The following is a 13,222-nucleotide window of genomic DNA, read 5'->3' as shown; positions in this document are numbered from 1 at the left end:
TCACATCGTCAACCATCATGCATGCTTCCAGGTTATCAATAACATAGCTGTGAGTGGTGTCAGCCCCTTTCAATCCAAAATACAAGGCACCACAACAGCTGCACCCTGACCAGACACTCATGGGGCCCTCCTGGGGTCATTTACCTTATTCAGGCAGAAGGAAACTCTTGGTGAGAAACCATTTATAGAGCCTTCCTCAGACCAAAGTGAAATGTTCTGCAACCTGTGTAATGAAGGATGCAGTGAAAAATATCAGTTTGTACTTCAAAATAACACTTGGTGAGGCTGTATTGTGATTTTCAAATATGTAAACAGTACCCCTCAGACTCACTGCAGCCAAAAAAAAAGAAATGTGAAATGTAATTCTGACTGTTTTGACATCATTGCATTAGGGTCCCAATGCAATTTTTAAAGTTACTGCTGAAAAGCTATAAAACTCATAACACGTTCTTCCTAAAATGTTGAAAAAAAATTACAATATGAAAAGAATTTAAAACACTATATTTGATACACATCCACTCATGTTTTATTGGTAAGTCCAGCCTTAAATAGTAGTGCCTCTTAATTTGCTTTTACGTGTTCTTCTGATTAATGGCTCAGAGTGGACTCAGAGTGGTTTGACTACATGGGCCAGTTTTGTCTCTTTAGTCAGTTAAATAATCAGGCTCTCCCTGTGTGGAAGGATGTCCTCTGCTGTGTTTACAGCCAGCGGAGACTGTGAAATTCCTGTTAGGCCATCAACAGCCATGCCCAGTACGTGGCAATCCATCACTGGGAACTGACCCGTAACAGTGAACAGGTCAGGCTCCCTTTGTAGCCGGCCATGTTTCTTTGTGAGACACCTCCTAGGGCCTAGTTTCCAGGCTAACTCCCAATAACACTGTGACTTCCAGTCGACCAAATTCCAAGTCATCTCCACTGTGATAGTGGCGACCCTCCCCGTAGACCTGAATTATATTTAGAATAGTTCTGGTGCCAGACAGACACCACGCCATTGGAGAGCTAAGCTGCCACTCACTGTGGCTGAGGAAATATCAAGCCAGCGGTGGGCTTTACGGTCCACAGTGGGGAGTGTGTTTCCAGCCAAATTTAACCCAGGAGGTAAAGGGGGAGGTGGGGGGTTATTAAGAGAAGTCTCCCTGGTAGGGCTTCAGCAGGAACTGAGCTCGCTCTGTAGGGTGCAAAGGAAGAGTTTTTCCCTGAATAAGCACTGCCTGCTGCTGAATTAATTTGTGTGAAGGACTAGAGAACTGTGCGCAGTAACAGTGGAGCCTCATTCCATTCAAGGACATGATCTTGGCTGGGAGAGGAGCTCCACTCTGTTGCCTGTGTCAGTGACCTGCATGGATACTCTGCGAGAAGAGCGGTCTCTCTACTGGAGATGTGCGCATTGACGAGGTGGGTCCTCACCGCTGCATGTTCATACTGTGCCATACTTCTGCCAGCCTAATGCTGAATGTGAGTTATGCAAGTTTACCATTGTTATCTGCCAGTAAACTTTGCAAAATTTTAAGATAAGCAGAGAAATGTTTATGTAACGCTGAAACTGCAAATTTTTATTTTAAAAATACGTATTATGTTTTATTATCAGTCATTTACAAACTTATTTCAATCCATACAATTTATATGACATGAATAATGTCTAAATCAAAATCAAAATCAAAACAAACAGATATTTCCTATTTATGAAGTTATTTGAATATTATTTTTGGCATTAATTTGTTAATCAGTGTATTTGTGACAGAATTGTAGTCGTCTCTGTTTTAGTCTCTTTACCATTTTTTCCTCTTCCACAAATTCTTGTATGAATGGTAACTCAGCTGACTGATCATACAGATTCCATTACATTGAGAATGAATTGATCCTTTATCTTCACGCTAGAATTTCATGTTTGAAAGGGTTCAATTTCATGTTTAAAACTGTAGTTCCACTGACTGATAGAAAGGAAACATGGTACTGTTTCAGTTATGAAAGTCTAACATAAGCTTGCTCAGACTAGAGCGAGTTCATCCTGAAAGTCTTCTACATGAGGCTGCATGAATGTCTGATGCGTTTGGGGAGAAGTCATTAGCTATATTTGCAGCTATAACTGGAACTGGTGTCTGCAGCTAGCACCATGCTGTGTTAGAGCATTGCATACAATAGTTACTGGCTTAAATAACACCTAGGGTCTGCAAACTATCATTCCCTTGCCTTGTATTGCAAGTATAATTTATCAGTAAAGAAAATAAAAGATTTGCTTCAAGTTTCCTGGCCAGAGTACTTGAAAATACATTCCATATAAAATATTTAGTCAGGGGTACCAAGCTCAAAACAAAGGTAGTGGCCTTTTGGATCCTAGATCATTTATTCTTAGTACATCTAACCCAATTTCTCTGGATTTTGTTCTCTCATAGTATCACATTTTGAAATACATCTTGAGGTAAAAAGGCTCCAGTATGCAGCTGTCAAACTGAATCAGTTCCCCTGAGATAATGGTCAGTTTACAGCAGTGTGAAACAGTCAGTGTGTCCATCATCACTAACATCCCCTGCTCATGTAAATAGAGAAATATGGAGTGACCTGACCACACTGGATCTAAATGGCACAAAAATGGTTTTGGTTGCGACTGAGAGGCTCTACCCTGAAAAATGTAGTGTCTCTCATCATCTCTGAGCAGCTCCCTACAAAGTATGAGTGAGCTAGTATGTAATACATAACAGACTCTACATCATTAGTGTGAAGAGGATTGCAGGTGCTTCTGACATAAAAACAGGACTAACATTTTACAAAAATCAAATAATTCATTCAAAACAGAACACACAAAAAACAGTCAGAGTGCAGCCATAGCCAACTGCAAAAAAAAATCAAGACTGTGACTCTACAGCTGCATACCTGTATTTGAAGACATATTAATTATACAGATGAGGCTTCTTAACCCATGGCTGATTCACTTATGCAATTACACATACAATTACTTAGACCATGACAATCGTAATTCACCTTATCTGAAAAGTTAATGTATGAGCTCTGTCAACAGTTAATGCGACAAATGGAAAAAACACACATTTATACATGTATTTAGATTTTTAAAATAAACACATTACAGACAAACATTTAATTATCACTTTTTTTGGGGACAAGCAAAGGCTCTCCTTCACAATTATGTAATTAGACCTATTAAATTCATCCTTCATGTCCTGGATGTCACATTACTGTTATGAATGACAGGCCATCTGAGTCATTTTCCCTGCTGCTTTTCTGTCCAACTTCAAAGACCAAATGAAAAACACTGATCCATTTGTTCTGGAGCTCATTTCAATGAATAGACAGCTGTTCCAGTATGGGACTCCTAGTTCAGAGCTTTTGCAAGCAATGTCAATTTCCTGAATGCTTTCACACCTGACCTGAACAGAAAGGTGTACTGAGTACATGTGATTATGAGAACACCTTTGAGCCTTTGAGCCTGACGTCCTTGAATGGGTCTACAAAGACCCCAAAATGGGACTGTTCACTGTGGTGTCTACTCATCCACTAGGAATGTGCCAGTAACCCAATTCTGGGGAAGGCTATGCCCTCCTGGGCCATGCTAGGGACCCTGATGGGATAGTGACACCTGCTCCAGGTCACACACACAGTAAATAGACACCCGATCTGTAGAAATTCAGCTCATGGTTAAATGGGAATGCATGGGGGACAAACAGTCCAGGACTGCCTGGCATGCACTCCCAGCCAATGAAATTTGCCCATCTGATTGGAGCTCCAGCAGCTCCATAAAAGAACTTCAAGGACACTTGCATATTCTGTGTCTAGAACTGTGCTGACCTCTCCAAAGGCTGCTCATTCATTCCGAATTCCGTATGGTGTTCCGCGTGACAGAATGATTCATTTTGTTCCCATGAGCTAAGGTCAAGGAAGCATAATGAGAGATGGTATATTCGGTCAATTATATGGTTTATAACAGGAATACCACACTCCTAAACAGATATGTTACAAGTGTAAATAGAACAGAATGTTTTAATACTATTTTTCTTCTGGTACTGTCTCTCTGCAATGGGTCCATATCATTGCATTATCATTATTGTCCAGCAAATACACACTACAGCCCCAGACAATATGGAAAACTAATCATCACAGAAAGCTGACCAGTCTATTTACTGAGCAAACTGTGTCACCCAACATCTCAGTTGTAACACCTTGAATCCAGTTTCATTAAGCATAACATTAGATACCACTGAAATTCAGCTGTGATCAACGTACTGCAGGATGCTACAGTGTGGTGCTGTCTAATATTTTCTTTGACCCAGTTTTGTGTCTGCATGTGAAACATTACTCTCTGACTGGCTCTTGTGCTCACAAGTCCTGGTTGCAGAGGGACTTATATCAACCAGTCTGTCTGGACAGTGTTATGGGTATGGTTCCCTTGGCAACAAGATAAAGGGAAAAAAATGTCCACAGTAGTTGGGAAGCAACTGAGACCTGTGGGCTCTTAGCAGATTTCGAGGAGAATAACTTGCTGTATGTGATCTGATCTAATCTCGAGCTTCGTTTAGGGCCCTTTATGATGAAAAGACTTTGGGTCAAGAGTTTTAGGAGAGGGGCCACATGGGTCTACCTCTGCAAATGGAAGACATACACTATTTTAACTACAATAAACCACACATTATAGCAATCAGAACAGGACAATCCAGGAGGATGCACTAGTTCGACACTGTAGGGAGCTGGCTTGCCACAGTCCATAATATCATTTTTTATCAGAAATATTACTACAAGAGACGTACTCAACATTCCATAAAACTGCATAAATTGTTAACTTGCAATTAACTAACAACATATGCACTTTAATCATCAGATAAATACCAAGCTACTCATGCATAATAAGTACTTATTCACTATAAGTCAGAAGAAACCAATACAAAATTAGGCCTACCCTCATATTGGCTTGGTATGGAAAGATGGTAAGATGACAAAACAAAGGATAAAGCTGCACAAAAGAATTTAGGAAACATTGGATAGGTGTGCTTTGGAATAGTGCTTGTTTGTTTGTGTGAGGTGGTCCAGATCTTCAATTGATGGTTCAATGTAATTTTGAGTACACTGAAAGTATTTTTGTCTGTGTGTGTTGACCTGCATTAATTAACATGCATTAACAATGCATCAGCATTCACATTTCACCAGAGCCGTAACTGTAATTGGTACTGCCTTTGCACAGAGCTGTTAGTGTTACTAACACACCAGCATCAAAATCTTCACCTTTTTTGCCTGATGTAAAATGTCATGTCATCCCTCTTAGGATGACCACATGCAGTTTCACTGATGGCGTGTTTGTGAGAACTGATGAAGGAAGAAATGATCCAGGGACCATAAATTTAAAAGGTTTATCTAAGAGGAGAACTTCCAAGCCTGTTCACTGTGGTTTTTGATAAACCAAACAAATAACATTTGTTTTTAAATGATTGCTACTGATTACCAGAGATTTGTAAACACATTTATAAATTTTTATACATTAAAAAGTTATATTTGCTATAGAAACAAAGCTTCTTTCAGGCTTTTAACCAAATATACTAGTATCACACTGTTACTAAATGCTTTATTACTGAATGAATGGATCTTTATGGTGGAAACAATGCCTACCTCTTTCTCCCAACTATTCCTTCACCAAGCCCATCCCCCCAATCCCCCCTAAACACACATAAGTCTTGGAGCAGTCCAATATTTGTGGATTTTCCAATTCGCAAATGGCAAGGGTTTATTGTATATCAATGCCATAAGGTTAACTGTTTTCATTGAAAAAAAACTACACATATCTACATATATCTTGAAGAAAATATCAACACAGTATTAATTTGTATACTTGTAATGGCACTTTAGCGACTATGATAATTACACGTTTACCACATTAGGTCTTTTCTGAATAAACGTGATGTTGACCAGGACAATGTGGATTTTCTGCTGAAGGAAGCAGGTGTTACTTTTAGGTGCCCTTCCTGTTGTTGCCTGTGAAGTGTCTATTAAAGCGGGTAGTTAAAACAGAGGACTGTAGAGGAAGCACATTTTACTGCCCATAATGAATTGCAATCTAAAAACACACAAAGCGTTTAATGTGCTTGTAACTTCAAAAAAAAAAAAGAAAAAAGTGCCCATTTTTCACACATATGTTGAGACCCTGGGGTTTAAGCATACAAGTTCCTGACTCCCAGCTGAAGGAGAAAGTATGTGGGAAGAAAGTTGAGTCCACACCAAACTAGACATCATGCTTAACTGTTTTGATTTTAACATTAAACCAAAGACAGGAGGTAGAATAGAACATTAGATGGAGTGAAAATAGTTGACCAAAACAGATCTGTGTTTTACATTCATAGCTATGACAGACAAAAAACCTGTCAAAAACACTCCATCCAAAGAGACTGCATAGTAAAATGTGTCGAATGTGCTTATTGCTTTTCAAGAAAACACCAGCGGTAAATGAATACAGATATTTTGTACCACTGCATGGTATAGAAATGTGATCATGAAATTATTACCCAGGACTCCATTTATACATGGCACAACTCCATCTTTCAATCTGAAAAACAAAGAGTGAGAAATGTAACAAGAACCAGAACTTCTAACTGCTCAGACCTGAGTCTGACCTCCCAATGTGCATCTGGCTCATTTAGAAAAACTGACAGTTTTTAAAGGTTGCAAAAACCCCATCATGATCACAAGGCCAAAAACTGCACACAAAAGTACATTGAGGCACTGTTGGTTGAACCACCATAAAGTTGATTCATAGCAGGAATAATTAAATATTTGGCTGGCTTGTATGTACATAATGCATTAATAGTGCTAAATTACAGATTTAAAATAGCTTCACTTTAACAAAAAGGTCTGGATCACACAGAAGAGAAATGTATACTTGTTTGTTTACAATGTGGCATGCAAGGCCCAAAAGAAACCTTCTTGCTGCAGCTGTAATGTTCTCTGAATGTCTTTAGAAAATATTCCATAATTTTAATAAGCCTTGTAATTAGCTTTTTTCTAAATTAATCACCTCTCAATTGTTTTTTTTCATCTCCTAAAATTCCTATTGTCACAAATAACATACCTCAGGGCTAATAAGCCTTTAATTAAATTAATTAAACAAATTTACTAATTCTTTAATTAAATTAATAAAAAATATATAATTTTAATTGGGTTAAATGTTTCAAAATGCAAAGCATCCATAAAAGTAGAAAATATTCCTGTGTCAACATGCATTTTGCTGTATTTCATTAAATATTTAATGTTTGGCCTTTTGCCAAGTCTGGCACAAGAAAAAGGGACCTCACTGGAATTGCCTACATGAAAAGCTACCATAATACATGTGATTTTCAGTCCGTTTTAAGCTTGTGGTATGAGAGAATAAAACCAAATAATAATACCTAAAGTGTAGGAATAACTAGTAAATGTTCACAGATAGAAATCTTTTATCAAGTCTGTTTGTTCCACAGTATCAAACAGAGATGCCTTTCCTGCATGTTGTCAGGTGAAAACCATGGCAGTGATGTGCTTGAATGCCCTGGGTTGTGTCTCCCTTCAGGACTAGGCCTGTGCACGAGCCACAATGGGAGACTGGAGCCTGCTGGGGAAGCTTCTGGAAAGCGCCCAGGAGCATTCCACTGTGGTGGGCAAGGTCTGGCTGACCGTCCTCTTCATCTTCCGAATCCTGGTGCTGGGTGCAGCCGCCGAGAAGGTATGGGGTGACGAGCAGTCAGGCTTCACCTGCGACACCAAGCAGCCCGGTTGCCAGAACGTCTGCTACGACAAGACCTTCCCCATCTCGCACATCCGCTTCTGGGTGCTGCAGATCATCTTTGTCTCCACGCCCACCCTCATCTACCTGGGTCACATCCTGCACCTGGTGCGCATGGAGGAGAAGCACAAGCAGCGGGACAAGGAGCTCCAGCTCGCCCTGCAGAATGACAAGCAGCCCCTGCTAGCCGAGGGCAAGCCCAAGAAGGCCCCCGTCCGGGACGAGCAGGGCCGCATCCGCCTGCACGGGGTGCTCCTTCGCACCTATGTCTTCAACATCATCTTCAAGACCCTCTTTGAGGTGGGCTTCATCGTGGCCCAGTACTTCCTGTATGGCTTCGAGCTCAAGCCCCTCTACACGTGCAACCGGCCGCCGTGTCCCAATGTGGTGAACTGCTACATCTCCAGGCCCACCGAGAAGACTATCTTCATCCTCTTCATGCTGGTGGTGGCCTGCATCTCCCTGCTGCTCAACCTCGTGGAGATGTACCACCTGGGTTTCACCAAGTGCCGCCAGGGACTGAAGTATAGGCGCTCCGAAATGGCATCCGAGACAGGCTCCAAGGCCCCCAGCGAGGCGGCGGTGCCCTTTGTGCCCAATTACAATTACTTCCCCAGGCACCACCCTGCCCCTGCACCCTTCCAGTCCGGCTCCAGGTACAGCCTCTCGCCCCTCACTGAGCCCGACTCTGCTTACCAGCCCTACAACAGCAAGGTGGCGTACAAGCAGAACCGGGACAACCTGGCCGTGGAGCGGAACAGCAAACCCGAGGAGTCCGATCTGAAGGTTAAGAAGGGCTCGGGGTCGGGCTCGGGCTCGGGCTCGGCCCCAGGGTCACCGGCGGAAAACCAGCGCAGGCCCAGCCGCTCCAGCAAGTACAGCAACAATAAGACCAGACTCGATGATCTGAAGATCTGAGGACCTGCCTCTCATGAGAGTCAGTCAGATATGAGCAACTGATCTTGGTTGCACACACCCCTAAAGGAGATAAGTGGTCTTCCGCTGAGGCAGAAAGCACACTGGTATTTGCACTGAGCGTGGTACGATACAGTGCGTGTGTCTTCCAGTACAAACAATGGGGGTGGAAAGCACTGGTGACAAGGGACAATGTAGTGTACAAATTAATCTCTGCCCAAGTGTTCCCCTCTATGGCTGGTTCCATCAAAGACTGTTATTGTATTGTACTCCATGTGTGGGTACACTTTCTTATGCTAGGACTTGTTTTTTGAACATATAAAAATATCTACTTGTACAAATGGATTTGTAATGACATATTCTCCATTCAATTCAAAATAAATTGTGTCAGACTATGTAAGGCTCATATATTCACAGAAATTAGAACTATACTGGTCAAGATGAATACCTTGCAAATTTCTCACACACATACCTCAGAAGGCTTTAGAAACCAAGCCAAGAAATAGCCAGAATAGGATTATTTTCTTTACTTTACTTGTGCCGGACAACTTATTGCTATGGCAGCAGTCTTTGTGAAAATGTAGCCCTGCCATTTGCTACTGAGAGATCTGTACTGTCTGGCACTTAAGGATTATGTACGCAATTAATCTGTCAGTAAAAGGAGGAGCTGGGATCAGGTTCCATACCGCCGATCATGTTGCAACCTTTCATCTAACAACACCAGCAACAGACCACGGGAATGTGGCTTTCAGCTCGAGAGACACAAACTTGTGACCACAGGCCATTCCTCTTTGCTCATGCAGCACTGAAAAAGACTCATCAGACATGCGTTGTCTGACATTTCTGAGCAGAGGCCACCAGAATCTCGATGGAATTACCATGGTGCTAAATTGTAAACACAGTGGAAGTGTTCTCATGCAATCAAATGTATTTTTAATGAAAAGAAACGTCCTTTTCTGTTGAAATCCGGTATGTTAAGATGGTCTTTCTTTTAGAATAAAAATTTTCTTCCCAAATGAAAGACATATTGGTCTGTGTCTACTTCTCTTCCTTTAGCAGTGGGAAATGTGAAGGGTTTATACAAAAGGCAAGGTTCAAATAAAAAAAAAAGGTTTTCGGATTTTCAAGTGTTGGTTCACATTTAGTTTCTGCCATATGTCAATGGTTGAAATACATCGTAACACGAGGCGATACTAGGAAGTATGTAGAAAGCAGACCACAGACAGCTCTGAGGATTCTTCCAAACGAGTAATATTTGAGTTTTACTTTTTTGTTTCTTACACTGAATTCTGAGTTGGTCGGTTGCTGAAGTGAACATGAAATGTTGACAAAAAATACTTGCAAATACTTGATTACAATTTTTTTTTTTTTTTTTTTTACAGAACACTTTGATTCAAGCCTGGGTGATGTTCAAACCTGTAATTCAGTTGATTGTGAACATTTCCAATCAGCTTCTTACATTAGTTGACTTACCTCACACACATACACTACACAGCCTTTTGATTTCTTTTTTTGGCACTGGGCCCATCCCATCTAGAAGGGGCTGTCTCATTTCCCTGTAACCCAGGTTAAAGGGATGTGGCCTCACCTGGTTCCAGGGGAGACAGGAGTTCTGGTTTTGCGTTGGAATGAATTGCAGCTGCTGTTTGTATACCAAGAGAAGGATTGGTATTGTTTCTGTTAACAACCATAGTTGGATTTGGAGACAGTGTTATTGTTATCCATTTGTGTTTTGCCTACTCACTAACCAGGAACTTTGTATATATTTACTTTCTATGTTTCTTGGCATGTGGATTTTTTGTCGTCTGGACACTTTTTCTGAAGGAAACATTGGAGACCGGGAATAAGCCAGTAGTGGCTAGACACAGTTTCCCTATAACTGGCTCTCAGAGAGTGGTCGCCTCCATGTCCAGCTTTCCAGGCGAGTCCCTTGTTAAGCAGTTGTGTCACTTGATGGTGAGGGGTATACCTTTCTTTTATTTACATCTCTCTTCATACATTCACACACTGTCAGAAATACCACATCTTGACGGAAATTATATCTATCATAGGTAAAGCCAGATTAGCAGGGCTGGGTGTAGTGCCCTACCACATTATACCACTAAGTAAAGGGACTGAATAATACCACCAGGCAATCTAGTGCTTATTCCTAAAAGGATCAATCTCAGATTGTGACACTGAATTGATTCTAAGCATACTGTAAGGAGGTCATGGCCAAATATGTGCATGAAACATTGCTTTTTAATATTACTTTTTTAAAATACTGTACTTGTACAATACTGTACTGTACTATAAAGCAAAATGTTTTTCCCCTTTCTCACTCTGACTTGCATCCTCTGTACCCACACAGGAAGTGCTGAAGCAAGATGCAGACACATACCTCCAGTACACGCTGTCAGTCACTGGCCTTTTCACTCTATAAGCAACACAATGTGCCACAGAAAAACTAACACTGACTGAAGAACAGCAGCAGCTCAATCCCTTTATAGGTGCCTGATGAGTCACTAGGGGGTGCTAATACAGCAGTGGGCCAAAGCACCCTGGTTGATGCAACACGCATCTCCATCACTGTAGACTCTCCAACGTTAGACAACTAACGACACAGCCAACTCCAGCCAGCCATATCTTGGCTATAAGGCTCAACCGGCAGTCAGAACAAGCCCATTTGTCAACTGAGCCACTTTGGAGTCCCAAAATAATGTTTGGGACATGCAAACATTTAAAACATAACATTTTTAAAAATATGTTTTGACTCGTAAAATTTTAGCAGGGGACAGGGGACAGGGAACACTACTGCCTCGTTGGTTGCCCCAAATTTTCTCTCCCTGAAAACAATCTGCAATCACTAGATATTTCAATGAAATCCACCATTTTCATTATTTGGAAGACTGAAGCTACAGTGAAGTTGCAGAATTCAGAAATGTGTCAAAGCGCCAGAGACTGGAATGTATGAAATACAGGTTTCTCGTCCTTCGGAAAAAAAAACAGGCTTTTTTTCCCCTCTAATGGCCCATCAGGAAGAGGCTGGAGCGCACAGGAACCGCATTATGCATCGTGACTCATCGTGACTTCCTGTCTCTGTGAGCCAGGCATCCCTGTCCTGTTTTCACACACATCCTACAATGGGTGGAAGAGCATATGGAGAAATAATGATGAGGCATCAGCATTCAGCTGTGTCACTCTCCAAAGACATGGTTAGACCTATGGCTTAAAACAGCACTACTACAACAGCGACCCACAAATAACGTGACAGAGGTGAATCCACTTAATGATCCAAGTTTTGGTGCATTCGTCAATACATTTCCCTGAGTTAATTACAGAATGGTGGCATGGTGAACCACAGCTACGTGTTTTTAGATGCTTTTGCTAATGAGTAACCTTTTACAGTAACAGAAACCCATGTGTTTGGACTTGCAGAACATTGGATCATATTTAAAATTATTTATGAATATTACTGAGGTAAAAACTTTTAACATGTTTAAATCACAAGTCAAAATTTACATGCAAGAAAAATCACAAAGGCAACACTGATCACTCACAATTCTATCATACATTCAAATGCAAAAGAAGTTCAATTAAAAACGTCCATGTCCGATAAAATCCATTCTGCTAGTCTTACTTACTAAACAGACTAGGTCAGCATACATCAATTTGGTACATTAAGGTAAAATGTCCCTTAAATTAGAAGACATTCAGATATCTGAAGGCAAAACTTACTGCCAGTGAATTATCTTTCAGGCGGCCTACCTGAATGACAATGCCCATTTCACAAGACACAGCAGGTGGGAATGCACTAAAGGGAATATATCACTGGGCCCAAGCCATACATGTCTATCATTTATGACAAAAACAGCATCGGTAGCTTTTTAAATATACTAATTTACCATGATTAGTTCTCACAATTTATTTTAATCTGTAAAGTGTTCTGCTTTACATGTCATTATTGGAAAGTGCTTAACAAAGATTGTCATTCTTATCATTGCAAATGTTGTGCCTTAAAAGTGAATTCCCAAAGTCTCCTACAACAGAGCTGGCTTTCCATCAAGGTTTTCCTCAAAAGGTTTTTCATGACCTTTTTACATCAGAGGGCAAGAAGCAAAACCTTGTCCAGCTTTAACTCAGATCACATTTATGAACATATAACATCAAAACTTAACAATATAACAACAGCTAACATCCTGAAGAAAATGCTGCCTACAGACCTGTACTTATATCCCAGCAGCTATTCTATCCCTTTAATTAAATATCATAAAATGTTTTATTCCCTCCTTATAAATCAATATTCATATTTATATTTCATTGCATCTTTTTCTACAAATAGGATGTTTTTATCAAGAGCACTTACAATTTGCTAAGTACAAAAATAGAGAAGATCCAGTGGTTACATACTGTCAAGCTATGGATATGAATGAACAATTAACCATGTATTCTAAAGCCCTTTCAGTTGAATAAAAACATTCCAGAGCGAACCAACTGTAGAGAACTTTATTGTGATATACGTTTTTAAAAATGTGCACACCTTATGACGTGACATGGACTAGAGTCTATGCGTGC

General features: G+C 40.7%; 1 protein-coding gene across 1 annotated transcript; it reads left to right on the top strand.

Annotated features, from left to right (window-relative positions):
* The first annotated feature begins 7,564 nt into the window (after positions 1-7,564).
* gja2 (gap junction protein, alpha 2) lies at positions 7,565-8,671 on the top strand. The gene has a single exon (XM_036523442.1). The coding sequence runs from the start codon at positions 7,565-7,567 to the stop codon at positions 8,669-8,671; it is 1,107 nt and encodes a 368-aa protein (XP_036379335.1).
* The last annotated feature ends 4,551 nt before the right edge of the window (positions 8,672-13,222 follow it).

The sequence above is a fragment of the Megalops cyprinoides genome, chromosome 3 (assembly GCF_013368585.1).
Source record: "Megalops cyprinoides isolate fMegCyp1 chromosome 3, fMegCyp1.pri, whole genome shotgun sequence".
Taxonomy (NCBI): domain Eukaryota; kingdom Metazoa; phylum Chordata; class Actinopteri; order Elopiformes; family Megalopidae; genus Megalops; species Megalops cyprinoides.
Note: the sequence above shows the minus strand (reverse complement) of the source record. Positions and strands in the feature narration are given on the sequence as shown.

Coding starts and splice junctions, on each gene's coding strand:
- gja2 (XM_036523442.1), top strand. CDS start 7,565: ATGGGAGACTGGAGCCTGCTGGGGAAGCTTCTGGAAAGCGCCCAGGAG.